General features: G+C 44.0%; 2 protein-coding genes across 5 annotated transcripts; one reads left to right on the top strand and one right to left on the bottom strand.

Annotated features, from left to right (window-relative positions):
* Positions 1-906: 906 nt before the first annotated feature.
* nphs2 (NPHS2 stomatin family member, podocin) lies at positions 907-3157 on the top strand. The gene is made up of 7 exons (XM_085386935.1): positions 907-1281; positions 1374-1477; positions 1591-1663; positions 2078-2160; positions 2248-2507; positions 2729-2807; positions 2927-3157. Exons 1-7 carry the CDS (start codon positions 993-995, stop codon positions 3125-3127), a joined length of 1089 nt encoding a protein of 362 aa, XP_085243061.1. The 5' UTR covers positions 907-992; the 3' UTR covers positions 3128-3157.
* Positions 3158-3230: 73 nt separating this feature from the next.
* axdnd1 (axonemal dynein light chain domain containing 1) lies at positions 3231-16558 on the bottom strand. Of its 4 annotated transcripts, XR_014908197.1 has the most exons (25): positions 16198-16551; positions 12803-12957; positions 12620-12723; positions 12411-12504; positions 12215-12300; positions 12061-12117; positions 11785-11893; positions 11306-11427; positions 10982-11122; positions 10710-10814; positions 10474-10594; positions 8830-8931; positions 8586-8752; positions 8425-8494; positions 8069-8303; positions 7801-8002; positions 7358-7451; positions 6982-7175; positions 6710-6794; positions 6471-6614; positions 4863-4964; positions 4673-4764; positions 4073-4212; positions 3711-3985; positions 3231-3510 (listed from the first exon to the last, which is right to left on the bottom strand). XR_014908197.1 is itself a non-coding variant. In XM_085386933.1 (24 exons), exons 1-24 carry the CDS (start codon positions 16265-16267, stop codon positions 3870-3872), a joined length of 2907 nt encoding a protein of 968 aa, XP_085243059.1. In that variant the 5' UTR covers positions 16268-16551; the 3' UTR covers positions 3231-3869. The 4 variants fall into 4 exon arrangements, 2 of the variants coding, with proteins under 2 accessions (XP_085243059.1, XP_085243060.1); XM_085386933.1 differs by having other exon boundaries at positions 3231-3985; XM_085386934.1 differs by lacking the exon at positions 16198-16551 and adding an exon at positions 13292-15584 and having other exon boundaries at positions 3232-3985.
* Between the last annotated feature and the right edge of the window lie 257 nt (positions 16559-16815).

The following is a 16815-nucleotide window of genomic DNA, read 5'->3' as shown; positions in this document are numbered from 1 at the left end:
CTCTTGTAGCCAGCTATGTCTTCTTTGTGAAAACAGCCGTGGAAAAAATACGAGTTACTTTTCCACGCCTCAAGAGGGCCACGCAATTAGGTTTGAGTTTAATTAAGCACAAGTCAGGGAGGTTACAGCATGTCTTTTCCTTTCCAAACAAAGAAAGCTCTTTCAGACCTGCGTCTGCACATTCCTGTATAAGACACTCAGTGTGAGCTTCACTGGGATAATTAGTCCAAACAGTAAAAACCTCACTTCTGTATTCCACATATCTCCGCGGGGTGTTGACTCTGCCACAGAAGAGACGTAACCTAAACAAGTTTCCATTTGCATGCATGTGGTTAAATATTAACAGCATTAAATTCAGCTTTACACTGCAGGCCACACATTAATTAGTGGAGTCTTAGTGGTCCATAAACAAACATGTAACATGTATAGAAAAAATTTCTTTTATCTTTTTTATCTCCAGAGGAAAATGTGTGGATTTAAAAAAGTCAAACCCTTGATGCTGCATCAGTTTTATCATTTTATAACTTGAATAGAATTTTTGCTAAAGCATTTGTTCTTATTTATGTTTTTCAAGTTGTTATTTTTGTAGTTTATCTCGAATTAATTTCATTCTTGCTGCTGTAACATGTGAAATTCCCCAGTGTGGGATTAATAAATCCTGTCTGTCTTTAATGGGCCCTCTATGGAAAAAAGGGAGATAAAAGGGAGAGTTGGATGGTCTTACTGGCAAAGCAAAGGTTTACTGGCATACAATTTAAAAAAGACTGTGGTAAGGACACCCCTCACTGTTGTCCTGTACTCCCACGCTCCCAGCTTTAATTACAGGGACAGACTCTGTCCCATCTCCACAGTAGACAGCAGTACTACTGATCAGTCATCCAGCGAGAGGGGAAGCATCTCCCAGTAATCACAAAATTGATTTTTCTTTAACCTGGAAAAAGAGAAAACAAGGAAGAAATCCCTCCAATTTTTCTGCAGAGCATGCAGCCAGCATGGAGAAGTCCTCCAATCACCCACCAAGATCCAGAATGACGGCCAGGAAGGAGAGGGACAGGGGAGCCTCAGAGGCTCCAAGGAGGAATCCTCAGAGGAAGCCGAAGGTGGAGCAGCTCTCTGAAGCATCATCGGTGAGGAAAGAGAAGCTGGGGACGCATGTGGAGAAGATGGAGCAAGAGACAGAAGTGAAGGTGAAATCAACGGTGGTGGATATAGACAGTGTGAGAGATAATGAAGTCAAGGATGAGAATGTGGGGCTCCTGGAAGCAGCAGAGCAGGATGACAGTGAGTCAAAGTGTTTTTATTTTTTAAATATATGTTTTTCATATCTGCAAGTGTGATGAGACGTCTTCATGAAAGACTGCTGATCTTTTCAGGTCTGAAGCATAAGAAGCTGGGAGTCTGTGAGTGGCTGCTGATGGTCTTTGTCTTGGCTCTGGTTCTCCTCTTCTTCCCTCTTTCCATCTGGTTCTGCGTCAAAGTACGGACTAAACCTCTGATCCTACAAAGATCTGACATGTCTTTAGAAGATAGGCTGACCGCTTTGTGTTGAATATCAAACTGACACTTGAGCAACCACATGTTGATTCACAGGTAGTGAGGGAACACGAAAGAGCTGTGATCTTCAGACTGGGTCACCTACTGCGTGGAAAACCCAGAGGACCAGGTCGGCCCAGATTTCATTCTTATTTTTTATTTATACTTTATTTTTATCTATTTATGGAAAGATCAACATGCAAGGAGTGGAGGTAGTAAGGGAGTGAATTTAAATACCTGGGCTTTACCATTCAAAGCAACGGGCAGTGCACAAGAGAAATGGAGACGAGAGAGCGGACGGTGGATAGGTGGTGATGAGTTTAATGGTTGGAAGACCGCAGTGAGACGATGGCGCTGACAAGACGACAAGAGGTGGAGCTGAGGATGCTAAGATTTTCATTAGGAGCTACCAGGAAGGATAAGATTAGAAATGTGTGCTTCCAGACAGCAGCCTGTGTGAGGGTCGATAACGTATTATGAATCGCAGCTCATGAGAAGCCTCACTGTGACACCCACTGTCCCCTGTGTCTTTCTTCCTCTTCAGGCCTTTTTTTCCACCTCCCACTTCTCGACGTGTGTCACAAAGTTGACATCCGACTGAAGATGTTGAAGGTTCCTCCTCACGTGGTACAGAAATAGACACGCACTGCATCACATATTTAAATATTCCCGTTTGGAATTGCGACGTGTGTGTTCTCATATGTTTGTACGCAGGTGGTGACAAAGGACTTGGTGAGGCCGGAGCTGAGCGCGGTGTGTTATTACCAGATAGAGAACGTGGCACTGTGCAGCTCAGCTGTATCCAGTCTGACCGCAGTGCTGCAGAGTCTGGTCCAGGCTGCAGTCAGAGACGTTCTGGCCCAGCAAACATTCAGCCACGTCCTGCTGCACAGGCGGAAGATCGGGGAGCAGATACAAGCAACGGTCGACTCCTTCGCTTGTCGCTGGGGCGTCAGGGTGGAGAGGGCAGACATGTAAGACCAACATCATTTCTCCGTCCTCTGTAATTCATCTTTTTTTAAATGCGCCTCCTTCACTGCAGATGTTCATTAACTGGAAGTCAAGGCTGAGCCAAAGCAAAGCAGCTTTAGCTTTATTTTGGCAGAATCTAAAGAAATACTAACTTGCACAATGAAAACGCATCACTTGTTGGAAGAGCACGGCTGACCAGGCTGGGTTGCGCTTGTGTTGTCAGAGACGAGCTCAGTTTTCCTGCGGAGCTGCAGCAGAGCCTGGCTGCCGCTGCCGAGGCCAAGAGACAGCAGCAGATCAAAGTAAGTGCTCACATCGGTTTCTGTAAAACAGCAACTTTGAACCTGTGTGCTCCAAACTTCTGTCTCTACTCTCCACAACATTAGCGATGAAAACATCCACGAGCCGTTCTCTTCTACAGGTGAAGGCAGCAGAAAGTGAGATGGCTGCCTGGGATGGATTTCGGGCTTCCCTCCGTCACCTTCAACCTGCCTTGGTCCTGCCTTTCCCTCCGAGCCTCAACTCCGACGTGTCACCCCTACCTCCCCCTCCTCCCCCGTGCGTGGAGGGGGACGGCGGGATGTCACCTGAGGAGCCAGACACAGACTCGCCAATGATGTGAAGCTTTATTCATGTTAAACTCAGGTGAACTCTTGCTGCATTTAAACTGGTGATTTCCATGTGTAGAAAAGAAAGAGGCAAACACAGCATAAAGGAACATAGCTTTTAGTCCTCAAATGTGTTCTTTAATGTCTTAACTGCAAATAATCAAACTGTAAAATGTGCAATCAAATCAGAGTTCAGTCAGTACAACAAAGGAGTGTTACTTCATACAACAGGAAACACACAAATCTTTATTTTCAGAAGGATGCAGAAATAAATGTGCCTTCATCCACACTTGAAACACATATAGGATTAAACTAAGCCACAGGAAGCCTCTAAATGATATCATGCTCAAGTGCTATTTGTCTTCTTCATGTAGTCCAGGGGTGTCCAATTCGGGGCCTCGAGGGCCGGTGTCCTGCAGGTTTTAGATCTCAACCTGGGTCGACACACCTGAATCACAGGATGAGTTTATTAGCAGGCCTCTGGAGAACTTCAAGACATGTTGAGGAGGTCATTTAGACATTTAAATCAGCTGTGTTGCATCAAGGACCAATCTAAAACCTGCAGGACACCGGCCCTCGAGGCCTGGAGTTGGACACCCCGATCATCAGCCTGGGAATAAACACTCAAAAACTGGGTACCATCGATGGTCAGTGATGTTTTTATGTGTCTGTTAAACTTCCCTCCTGTTCACATGTAAACCAAAAAAGTATTTAACACTGGTTAAAATAAATAAGCAGAGACGTCCGATGGTCCGATCAGCATTTCTTGGTCTTTCTGCTGCTGCTCGTTGGTTTGACTGCGGTTGCCGTTTTCTTCGGAGGAGTTGGTGTTGTTTCTGGCTGCAGTGAAGGCGGCGGTGTTTTGTTTTTTTCTGAAACATGAACCAGTAAAGACATGAACCACCTCGATGCGTATGTGCTGTGTCACTGTCTGGTTTTATCAGCTGGTTAATCTGCACCTTCAGTACTGTGGGGCTCCACACTGGGGCGACCCTGCAGTTGTCTCTCCAGGTCTTTAATCTTCTTCAGTGCTTCCTGCAGAGCCTCCTCGGCTTTGAGGGCTCGCTTCTCCGCAATCTGCACTCGCACCTCAGAATCACTAAAGAGGGGCGGTAAGGGAAAGTAAGCCGATGGATGGATGCATGTGTAGACTGATGGATGGATGTTTTATAGTTTATAGCAATAGTTTAAAGTAGTGCTTTCAAAAAATTGTGTAAAAAGATACAGTATTGGGCAGAGGTCTTGAGGCACCCCTCATTTCGTTAAATTTTTCTTCCAAGGAGCCAGATTTTTATAATTATTATTATAATTTTGTTTAACCAGATACTTTATACTTCAACAGGGCCTGAACTCTCACGGGGAAGCTTTCTTTTCATTTCTGAGCAGTTCAGGAATAGTTGTGTGGGATTCCTGGACTTTTACAGAGTATCGTGTGCATTTATATGAAAACAGCAGAGAGAGGTTACAATGAAGAAGACTAATTCCTGAAAATAAAGACTATTTTCAGGAATATCCATGAAACACAATTCATCCAAACATTATTTAGAAAATGAACTCACTGCAGTTCTTGCTGCAGTAATCCTACTGTGGTCAGATCCTTGAAAGCGTTCTGGTTATCGTCTGTCACCGGAGACACGACCAGCTCGCCCGTCTGACAGACACAGAGGTGGTTACAGGTACAGACACACGGGCTGTTCAGCTCAATGCAAACTGACAACAACATAAAAATGTATACTTCAATTGTCTGACCCTGTCTAGCTGGACACTGCACGCTCCAAGCTTCCTCTGTGCAACGTTTCCATCATAATTGATCAGATTCAGCACAGCGCTCTCACAAACAGTTTGCTCCCCCTACAGGACAAAAACAACATTTTTAGTCATCCTGCTTAACACGATTCTATTATAACCTCCTAGGACCTGGCGTCCACATGTGTGGACGTCACATTTTGGGTTATTTAGACCAAAATACTCAATTTTGCTCTACATGGGCCTGATATCCACTTACGAGGACGTTATACTGCTACTGTTCTATCAAAGTTTTAAATGAATATCCTCATATGTGGCTCTGATTTTTCTTTAAAAAAAAAAAAAAGGTTAAAAAAAAAATCTGGTAATTCTTTGTTTTTACATTCATCGGGCCCCAATCAGCCCAAATATCAAAGAGAAATTAAAAATGCATGTCGTGGAAGAGTTCAGGGCTTAGGAGGTTAAAGGTTCGTAAAACTCCTTAAATTCCACAAGTGTCAATTTAATTCACTCATTTTGTGTCACACAAAGCTCCATAATCTTGCTATTAACGCTCCAGTTGACAAAACTCTTATGTTTCGTGTCTTTCAGCACCCAAGAAATTTTCTTTGTCTGAAATGTCTTTTTGTCAGCAAATAAGAATGAATGCTTAACCCCAAACCCTGACACCAAAACCACATTTTGAGTCTGAAAAATGCTTTCAAACTCGTGGGGACCGCGGTTTTGTCCCCATAAGGACGGACGGACGGACGGACGGACGGACGGACACACACACACACACTCTATAATAATAAATAATACCTTTTTGTACTTCACCCACCTGTGACACCAGTTGCTCCACAACATTGACTTTTGCACATGAAGAACATTATTCTCTCTGTATATTTATTTGCTAAAGTAACATTGCTACACTTACTATCCCGGCTTTGTGTAAGCGTTATATTGCTGGCAAATTAAAGCAAACACTCACGTGTTTCTTTATATTTTATTATGTTGCAGGATTAACTCATGTGTACATACTTACATTGTTTCTTTGTTTTCAGTCTTCATGTAGGTCAGCTGTGGGAAAGACCCGCCCAGCATTTCCTGATTCTTAAAGTGCTGATGATGTCATGTCTGACATCAGCAGGTTAAACCAGGAGGAGGGTTTTTATGTAGGAATGCTTCCTTTTGTTTGTGTCAGGATGCAAAGGGATTTGTTGCTTATTGTTTCTTACATGGAGCCGTTTAGTTGTGTAAATGTGTTAATGTGGGGAGCTTCATGTAATTCTCAGTCATTTGTGTTGAGCTCCAGCTGGTGGTGCTGGCTAAACTAACTGAAGGTAAACTGGCAGCTCGGTCAGTCTCTGCTTGATGCAGGTGAGGGAGGAGAGGTGAGCTGTGTCACTGACTCCATGTGGGTTTTGAGTTTTGTTAAATAAGTTAATCTAAGGTGAGTTTTGTTAAGTTTCACATATGATGGAGGTCACAGTAAATAAATTGCTCATCTCCTCCAAAACGTCTGTGGAGTCAGCTCACTTACCACCTTCCTTGATGCTCCAGTCAGACTACTTCACAGATCCCAAAAAATCTAGCAAACGTGTGCGAGCTCTATTGGAGTTGAATCCTCACCACAGCCTCCGCACCGTCTGCTGGACAGTCCAAGACGCCACTGCTGGAAACAGGTGCAGGCGGCGTGACGGGCAGCTCCACGGGAGCGCCTTTAACACCTGTGAGCAGTATCCTGCAGGTCTCCACCCAATCACCACACTCCCTCTGAGGACACCAATCACAGTTGACATTGCAAAACTATTACTGACCCCACCCCAATGTTACAAGTGATAGTGTATGCGTGCCAGAGGTGTGTTTACCTGCAGCTTTTTGAACTCGTTCATCTCATTCTGAGCCTGAGCTGACAGCGTGTTCAGGTGCTCCTCCAGGACCAGGCTGCACGAACTAAACAACATTTTCAGATGAGTTTGACAACCTGTTTCCTTCCTCGCTCGCTGTTTAAATGTAAAGTTACTCCAACGTTTAAAAGTACGTAACCTGCTCGAGTCGGTTCGTGTGTTGTTATTTTACTGTTAAAGAGATTTATTTTATCACACAGTTACTGTAAAATATTTACAACAGCTTCTGGTACCTCGTGATGTAGCTGGACAAGCGATCCAGCTTCTCAGCCAGCATCTGGGCATCCTCATCCAGAGTTTCCTGTGAAATTTCTGGAATGTACCGGTGGGGTTCTTCTTCTTGGTTTTCCTCCTCGCTGTGGTTGGGAACCACAAGGAGTAAGAGCTCTAACATCCACCGAGTCTGAGCCACGTGAGCAGATCTGATCTGGTAGCAAAGAAAACATCCAGACTCAAAGAAGCCAAAACTCAGATCGTCTCCTAAAAACAGCCGCTGTGCCTGAGCACCGTATTCATGGGGCTCACGTGTTAGTTCCAATTTAACACAAATACACTCAAAAGACAGCAGAATATGTAAATATGGTGTTACTGAGCATGCCCGGTACTCACTTCTTCATGGAGCCTAAAGTTCTCCCCCTCAGTGAAGTCAGACAGGTTGGTTACAAACGCCTGGATTTTGTCAAACAGCTTTTCTGCCTCTGCGCTGTTTTAACAAACACGCACAAAGAAGCATTTCAGAACCGCCGTAAACGACTCCAAGTGTTTGAATTTCAGCATGAAAACAGATCAGGCTGAATTTTTCTACAAGTTCAATTTGTTTCCCTCTATCTGCCAAACTGCAAAACATCTGCAATAAATGAATAAAAAACAATGCTCATTTTAAAATTCTGTTAATTTGTCTAATTCACTTTGAGAAAATGGGGACTGTGTGTAAAACTGTAATTCTTAGAGCGTTGATGCAAAATCACATCTCGATTGCTTGAGTTAAAATCCAGCAAAAGTACAAAAACTGTCTTTCTCAAAGTTAGTTTGTGTTATGGACCCGCACTCACCAAGTATCCGGTTTATTGTTGTCCGTTTTGTTGGAGAAGTGCCGAAAAGCTTCGTCAGCCAAACTCTTCCAGTTGTGCAGCGCTCTCTCCAGCTCTAACCAATCAGAGACGGCCATCTTTTCGGGATCTTCAATCACCGCGGCAAGTTTGGATCCCCGGGACTCCATCAGACCGTGCAGTGACATCACATTTCCATGGAGCCCTGCAACGGCATTGTTCAGCGACGTGGTCTATCCATATTTCAAGAATGATTAAACCATTTTCTCACCATTTTCTCCATCCACTTGAACGTCCAGCTCTCTGAGGAGCTCACACAGCTCTTTGTCCAGTTCTCTCTGGGCGTGCTGGCCTTCAGGAGGTCCCCCGTCAGCTGAAGGGTGTCTTCTAAAGAGCTGCAGGCTCATATTCAGCCATGTTTCCTGGATATTACTGAGTTCACTAAGTGTCTGCTGGCAGTTCAGCTGTTTCTCGCCTTGGTAGTGTTCACACAGCAGTGCTAACATCTAGACAAAACAAATGTTTCCTGGTGTTTAATCATGTGCAGACGACTCTGGTTTGTTCATCTCCAATTAAAAAAGGAAGATTTTCTAAAACTATGACAAAGGTGAGACACACAAGCCTTACATTTGACCACTGCTGCAAATCGGCATGAATCTCTTCCACTGATGTTTTATCATATTTGGGTTCAGGAAGCCTTGAGAAAGGAGAAAACGTAGCGTTGGAGAATCACACAGTGACTGTAAGGTGTCAGTGAAAGTTCCAGGGGGCATTTTAACTGTCCTTACTTATTATTTGAGGAGCAGAAGGAAAGCCACTTGTTGATGCCTTGCTGGATGGCACTGATCTGTGCACAGTGGGCATGTTCAGTCTGCTTCAGCTGGGACATGAAAGCAGCCAGCTGCTTCCTCCAGTAGTCTGTGCTCTCCATGATAATGTTAATGCACTCTGTGTCCTGCAGCAGGAGGGTCGCTGTTACAGCCGGAGTCTAACTGAACCAGCAGGGCTATTTATAAAAATAAAGATTTGTACCTTAGATGTGAGAAACAGGATGCAGTGCTCTGCGGTCTTGAACCAGCTTTGCTCACTGATATGCAGCTGACTGACCAGATGCAGCTGCTTCACACTGATCACCTGACAAAAATAAAAAGCTTCATATTACTGCTGTTTCTGACTTTGTATCTTTGAGCAGAAATTTAATTTAAACACTTTAAATATTAGAGTCTGAGTGATAAACGACTTTTAGACCGACATTTGGAGATTTTACTTTCAGACACATGAAACATAAACAGATTTTCATTGCATTTGTTATGTGTAGTTATTTATGAGTCCTTGCTAAGATAATATGACAGCAAAGTTACAAAATCATCTTGAGTCTTGGAATATACGTTTACGTTCTACTCGACTTCTGTGATCAGCTGGTTGTTGTTTCCAAACCAGTGCTGCGAACAGGGGAGCTGCAAAATGCCCTCTGATGGATAAACTGTGCAACACCACCAATAACACTGTGTACAGCAGTTTCTCCCATCCATCCATCTTCTTCTGCTTATCCGAGGCCGGGTCATGGGGGCAACAGCCTAAGCAGAGAAGCCCAGACCTCCCTCTCCCCAGCCACCTCCTCCAGCTTGTTGGGGGAACACACAGGCGTTCTCGGCTGGCCTGGGTCTGCCCCGGGGCCTCCTCCCAGTGGGACATCCTAGGAACACCTCACCCAGGAGGCACCCAGGAGGCATCCTTGTCAGATGCCCGAACCACCTCAGCTGGTTCCTTTCGATGTTGAGGAACAGCGGCTCTACTCTGAGCCCCTCCTAGATGCTGAACTTCTCACCCTATCTCTAAGGGCGAGGCCATCCACCCTTTGGAGGAAGCTCAAAAGGGTGGATGTGTCACGGTTCTGGGTCAGTTTGACCCAGTATTTTGAGTTGTCATGTTTTTGCAGGTTTAGTTTAGTTCCATGTGTCATTTTCTGTCTGTCTCTCTATGTCGAGTCTGCGTCTTTGTGTGATGGTTTCTTGTTCCTGTTTTATTGTGAAGGTCTGCGACTCGTGTGTGTGTGTGTGTGTTCAGTTTTACCTCTGTCTCGTCTGTGTGTATTTAAGTCGCGTCTTCTGTGTTTGTAGTTGCTGGTCCGTCTGTGTGTCCCCCATGTCTCACCCGTGTGTTCTCCCTGCTGTCTCCTCTGCTCGTTCTCATTCTTGTCCAGGTTTGTGCTCTGTAGTTTAGTTGTTTCCAGTCTAGTTTAGTTCGGGCTCCATTTGCTGTTTGTCCATATTTATTTCGTGTTCAATAAACCACCTTCACTTCTCCACTACTGCCTGCGATTGGATCCTCATTTATTATTTTCACACGGCTCTTCTCACCCGCCGTGACAGGATGGCTGAAGCATCTATTCATTACTTTTAAAAAAATCAATCAGGTTTTGTAAATCTATATATATATATAGATATAGATAGCTTGTGTGGTTGGGACATATTGGTTGATATACTGGTATAAGTATTACTATGGATGAAATGCTAAGGGGAAAGCTACATTGAGCATGTTGTGTCCTTTAATTCACTTCCTCTTTTGTTAGCCTTGGAGCTCCACAGAGAGCTGACCATAGAGTTGGTATAACAGTCATGTTTCTCACTCTAAAATGAAAGTAAGACCAGGTCAAATCAAAGACACCTCACACACCTTCAGGGCGAGGCAGAGGGTAAACTGGCTCCAGCAGTCTCTGTCTTCGGTCATGTGGATCAGCTGAGCTTCCAGGCGAGCTCTCTGAAGCTCATACAGCTGATGGTAAGCCTGGACCACACTGTAAAGAGCATAATTCACAACACAAAACTCGTTGACCATCCATCATCAGTAAAACAAGGCTCATAACTCAGGATTTAAATGCATCCAGTCGGTGTAATGATCTCTGGACTAACTTTGAGTCGGTGCGAGTCTGTTTGAGTGCCTCGGCTAGCTGCCAGTGAGCGTGCTCCGCCTGGTGGGAAACAAAAGCATCGTGGTCCCGGATTTTAGAAAGTTCCCTATGAAGACAACGCAGACACACACGTAGCAATGAATACACGCACATTTTCATATCTGCACATCTGTAATCAGCACATTAACATCAAACGTCCGACATATATTATTTGTTCTGGAGCAGCACGTGGTAATATTACTCGTGATCACCCCCCAGTCTGATCGTACGTACACGCTAAGCTGATGAATGGATAACTTGATGTGGTGGATCTCCTCTGTGAGCCGACGATCCAGAGCCCGCTGGGCCACCACCTCGGTGTGCAAAGCCTTCAGGCGCCGCGGGATTCGATCCAGCAGCGACTGGTAGCGCTGTCTGAACAAACACACGGCTGCTGTGACACAGACCCTGCAGAGGTCATTACTGGACCAAGATTTCAGTTTTTACATTTAACTTGAATTATTAACAAAACGCCACTGCAGACTCATGTCTCATTCATATTTTGCTTTTAAGGCTCGTTATGCTTGTGGCCTTTCCTCTGATGTGTGTGCCGCTAACCTGAGTTTGGCAAGCAGCTGTCCTCTCTCGGCACAGCCCACGCTCACCTGCCTGATCAGTTCATGGAAGACAATGTTGTAGATATTTTGCTCAACCTTCACGAGCTCAAGCAGACCCTCCAGCTGGAAGACAAGTCATTGTGCGGCTTCTCACACTCTACACGATCGGATATTCCAAGCAGCACCACAAATTCTGACTTTTCTGTGTTTTATACTCAAATCTCTAAATCTATTACACTTATGATGGCAATGTTAACAAAAGATCAGTCGGCAGCAGGAGGACACAGAAAGATTTAGAACAGAGCAGACATCAGACACGACACCCGAGGTGAAGGTGGGCTGTAAATGTGCAGATTTGCAGCTGCAGGCTGAAGCAACTGAAATATCAATATTTTCCAGGATCGCCTGATATTTTCCGAGGTTTGGTCCATTTTTCCACGTAAAGGCTGCATGACTACATATGTTTCTCTGCCTGCCTACTTGTGAAAGCTCAGCCAGCTCCTCGCTCTGCTCATCCACTCCAGCCTTCTCCAGCATGTCATCCATCATCCCCATCAGCTGGACCGCTTCCAGCCTCCCACTGGGCCTCCTGGACACGAAAACATACAGAAATGTGTAATATTACACATTTAAACGCTCCCTTAACCCTGGTCTTGCCAAGCACCGCCTACTTCATGGCACACAGCAGGACAACTTCTTCTACTACATCACTTAAGGTTAATTATGAATGAGAGGAATTCATATCTGTGAACTCACAGTGAAGGGAGGACCCGCAGCCTCTGCTCTTCATCCCTCAGCTGCACTGTGAATGCACTGTGGAAGAGACGCGTTAAAGTTGTGCTTTAAACACGATCACAGCATCAGACACACGGCGATAATCGACAGACAGACTGAACACAGTGAAGCTCACTCCTCGTAGAACTCGAGGCTCCGTAGTCCTTTATTTTTCACTATGTGAAATTCTTCCGGGATAAAACTGTCGGAGACGCACGAGTTCTGAAAGACAAAGCGGCCGCGATCATCACCTCGCGCCGTGCATGTGTGCACACGCTCACATGGACAGCAGCAAACAGGTATATGCACACACAGAGAAACAGGCGGCTCACCTGCGCGCCACCAACGACCTGCTTTTCACTAACTGGTGGGAGGAGTGTTGTCTTCTTTCTGGTTATCATGGCGTCACACAGGAAAGAAATATCCCTATAAGGACACCATCCATGAAGAAAGGAGTAAATATATGTGGATGAGAAACTGAGCACTAAATACTGACATAATAAAACATCATCAGCTCCACGTTTGCAGGAACCTGACTGACCTGCCAGCTCCTGTCAGGGATGTTGGCTGCTCCAGAAAGTGTTTGTATTTCTTGCGTCCGAGTGGATGATGCCAGACTGCATCAGGGCGTCTGATTCCATAGCTCTAGATACAAAGTCAGTCCAGGTTGTTTTATATCAGCTGTTGTGTGGTCATGTAGACGTAAAAGAGGGTTTGATGCTACCTCGCAGTGTCGGTCGTGTGCAGATTGCCCCGGTGTTCTCCTCTTGCACACAGTGGAGGTTAGACTGAGCAGAAGTTCGTGTGGGACGATCTGCCCTCTGACAGCGGGCTGCGTCTTGGTGCTCTCCACCGGGACCTGAAAATTCAGCTCTGCCACTGAGAAAGATCAAAACCCATCAGAACAGCTTAATAACTCAGACCTGATTTTAGGGGACATTAGGTTTCACTGTTAGATGTCTACGTGCATAATAAAGCTTCTGGATTTTCTTGCATCACGCACAAAGAACAAGGAGACATCAGCTTTCTTTGGCTTTGTCACAAGTTAGGAAAAAAAGTTTAAAACAACAAGTACTGTGCAGAAGTCTTTAGTGACCCCTAATTTCCTGATATTTTGCTGGAAGAATAAGTTCAGTTATTTACTGAAATGTGCAAAAATACATGGAATCACTGTCATGCTGAAAAACGAAGCTGTTGCCAATCAGATCCACACTGTGTCACACGGTGGATCAAACTCTGACAGCACTTTGTTGCATAGATAACTCCATCAGTGTCGACAAGACCAGCGTTTCAGCCAGTACACCATCACCACGAGCTCCACCATGTTTTACAGATGGATGTAGACACTGCTGTGCATCTCCCCTGACCTCCTCTGTACATACTGATGAAGGTTTGAATAAAAAGTTTCAAATCTGAATTCACAAAACTGTCATGTCCTGTGTGCTGCAGGCAGGAGGAACGAAGGAGCCAAAATGCAGACTCAAAGACAGCTTTATTGCAGAACGCTAGGAAAAGCAGGAAAACGCAGCGCTGGACAGAAGAAAGCAAAGGGCTTAAATACACGAGGAGTGACAAGGGAACAGGAAACACAGCTGGGACTAAGATGGGGTGCCTTCAAAGTAAGAGAAGCAAGTAAATCCGTTGGGCATCTTTCTTTGCCTTTAGACAACAATTCTGATGGCAAAAGAGCCAAACGGGACAGGCAAAAAAAGAAAAAGAAAGAAAGAAAAAAAAGTAAGAGAAGCAAAACAGAACATGGTGTACACAGACAGGAGACTACCAAAGTAAAACAGGAAGTAATGGGAACACACAAACACACAGAGACATGACTGCAGAAAACAGGCAACTAGACAAACATGAAGACAATGCAGCAAATGCTGGGGAGGAAACACGCAGGGGTAAGACGAGACCAAACATGAACAGGACCAAATACTCAGACAAGCAAAACTAGAAGCACTAAATAAAGTTAGAAGTATAAGCAGACGAAACTAGGAAATAAAAGACACACAGAGAACACGATGAAATAAAGAAGAATAAAAGGACCAAAAACACAAAACACTCCTTTAGATCTTCTCCACTGATTTTCACTCCACTATTTTGGCCTCAGCCATTTGTTGACATCCACCCTTCCATCCATATTCCTCGTGTTCAATACAGACCTTCAAAAAGCTTGGAGAACTATCGCTCAATTCCACCTTAAATAATTACAAGAAAGTCTGGCTCTTTGGTAGCAAAGTATAAAGAAGCAAGGAGTGACTGAAGCCTTTTGCACAGTACGCATCAACTACCTGTACTTTAATCCTGCACAGTGTGTGATCAAAGCCATTTATTTAATGTCGTCAGACAGAATTTGCAAAAAAACTAACAAGTTGAATTTTATGAAACTTGGTAATAAATGCATGGACGAGGGAAGGGCTCATTAAATGTTGTGCACATCTGCACTGTTATAGTTATACTGGGAGAGAAGAGCCTTTAGGGAACATAACTGGTCCTGAGTCTGTGTCCCAGTGTTTTGTGTTGAATTATAAATAGTCTTTGATTTCATTATTATTTATCATTTTCAGTGTCTTGGTTTCTGCGTCTGTGCTCTTCTTGTGCTCCATGTTCCCCGTGTCTCCCCAGTCAGTCAAGTCCGTGTCTTTGTGAGTGCGTCCTGCTTCCTGTTTTACTTTGACAGTCTCGTGTGCTGTGTTAGCTGCTGTGCTGTGTCTCATTCCCTCATTATCTCTCTGCGTATTTAAGCCCTTCGTCTTCCTCTGTTCGTTGCCGCATCGTCGGCGTGTCATCCGTGACATTTCCCATGTTCCGTGTGTCAGGTCTTTAGTTTCTTTGTACTTGTTTCCTCCCTGTGTAGCTTGTGTTAGTTTGTATTCCTGCGTTTTTGGGTCCTGTCTCTCTTCACTGCACAATAATGACACCAGTAATAAAATAAAATAAAGTAAAATATAAAGTATCACAAACCTTGGCACCCTTGTTAGTGTTGGTGTAACATGTTAGTCACACTAAAGTTTAAAAAAATAAAGCATGAATAAAAGTACTGACTTTTATTTATTATTGCAAAAGGTGGTGCAGGCCTGCAGACAGCTCCAAGACAAAGGGATTGTGTGCGACCAGAGATGGACAATAACACGTAATCCGATTACTTTTTCAAGCAACTAGTAAAGTAAGGGATTACTGTTGCAAAAAGTAATTAGATTACTGTTACTTTCCTGTAAGCACGCTGCGTTACTAAACCATGATGTCGTTTGTGAGCGTCTCATGACAGTGACGTACGAACGTGTGACGTTCGTGGCAGCGACAGACATGTGCAGATCAACAATGGATAATATGGCGTGCAGAGAGAGTACGACCATGCAGCGTTTAAAGCATGAAAGTAATCACATTACTTTAAGTTTGATTCTGTAAAAAGTGGCAAAAACATTAGCGTCTGCTGTGCACTCTGCGTGGGAAGAAAACTTCTTTCTACAGCCAAAAATGAAACTTGAAATCTGAGCGAGCAGCGAGCACGCTGCAGAGAAACCCCGGATCCTCCCACTGACATGTGCTGTGGACAAACCTCCACCCGACAGGACTCAGTGCTGCTGAATCTGTGATTTGATTTATTTTTGCTGTGTTTTACTTGCATCTATTTGAAAGAGTGTAAACACAAAACATTATTTTATTTTATGTGTTGGAATATGCAGGAAATAGATTTAAATGTTAATGAAATTTCTTCGAGTCAAAGACTGTGGCGTATTATTTCATTTTGCTTTTAAAAAGAAGCTTTTTCATTTGATGCCGTTTTAGAAGATGGACCTGAAAGGTCTGCTTTATGACGTATTTGGGTTGTCTCATGTTTTTAAATAGTAGCTAAGAGATAAAGTAACTAATTATTCTTGAAAATAAGTAATCAGTAAAGTAACTGGATTACTTTCTTGGAGAAGTAATTAGTAACTAATTACTATTTTGAAGTAACTTGACCAACACTGTGTGACTGATCCTACTGATGTTAAATGCAAAGCTCTGAATGTAGAAACACTAAGTTCATGCGATGCTTTCTTTAAGGCTCTAAACTGAAGCGTGCCCACTCGAACAGACGTGGGCAGTAGCTACTGTCACGAGTGTGCCCGTTAGCGTCACCTGCGGTGTCCGGTGTCCGCTCCGGCCTCGACAAACTCGGCGCTGAACTGGCCCTCGTTGATGCGGACATCGTGGAGTCACGGCGGGGACGTTACTCTAACATCTCGGAGACGAGACACGGAAAAGCGAGCGGCCACTTGTGTCCGTTTAACACAGCTGTCTCCTTCGCTCCCCTCAGAGCTTCCCCAACTTCCTGTTTGCGTTGCCTTGGGAACGCGTTCATTGCGCTGGATGTGCGTTTGTAGTTTGAACATTAGAAGTGAAATAAACAGAAATACTTTTATTTATTTGGGGGTGTTTCTACGTTTATTGACGCCTCAGCATCAAAAATGTAAAGATTAAAAAAATATTTCCGAGTTTATTTTTGATTTTCTGTGTTTTAAGAACAGTTTGATTTATTGATCATTTGTCATGAAATAATCGCACCACGTATATAGCTCAACGCTCTATATTAAACTTTAAATAAATAAGTAAAATGTGAAGTCGTTGGCTCGTCATTTGATTCATTAATGGCTCCGAAACTGGTCTTAATTGAATAGAATATTTCTGTTGTGATATTCATTATTCATTGTGTTATTTATGAAAAGTTCTTTTTCTCTAATGAGACTGCCCTCCCAT

The sequence above is a fragment of the Rhamphochromis longiceps genome, linkage group LG17, assembly GCF_057381845.1.
Source record: "Rhamphochromis longiceps isolate RC_006_pf linkage group LG17, R_longiceps_female_GT1.1, whole genome shotgun sequence".
Taxonomy (NCBI): Eukaryota; Metazoa; Chordata; class Actinopteri; order Cichliformes; family Cichlidae; genus Rhamphochromis; species Rhamphochromis longiceps.
This window is presented reverse-complemented; position numbering and strand designations above follow the sequence as displayed.

Coding starts and splice junctions, on each gene's coding strand:
- nphs2 (XM_085386935.1), top strand. CDS start 993: ATGGAGAAGTCCTCCAATCACCCACCAAGATCCAGAATGACGGCCAGG. Junction 1,664..2,077: donor TGGAAAACCCAGAGGACCAG/GTCGGCCCAGAT, acceptor CTTCCTCTTCAG/GCCTTTTTTTCCACCTCCCA. Junction 2,808..2,926: donor AGAGACAGCAGCAGATCAAA/GTAAGTGCTCAC, acceptor TCTCTTCTACAG/GTGAAGGCAGCAGAAAGTGA.
- axdnd1 (XM_085386933.1), bottom strand. CDS start 16,267: ATGTCCGCATCAACGAGGGCCAGTTCAGCGCCGAGTTTGTCGAGGCCG. Junction 12,724..12,802: donor CACACGACCGACACTGCGAG/GTAGCATCAAAC, acceptor CTTTGTATCTAG/AGCTATGGAATCAGACGCCC. Junction 7,452..7,800: donor AACAATAAACCGGATACTTG/GTGAGTGCGGGT, acceptor TTGTTAAAACAG/CGCAGAGGCAGAAAAGCTGT.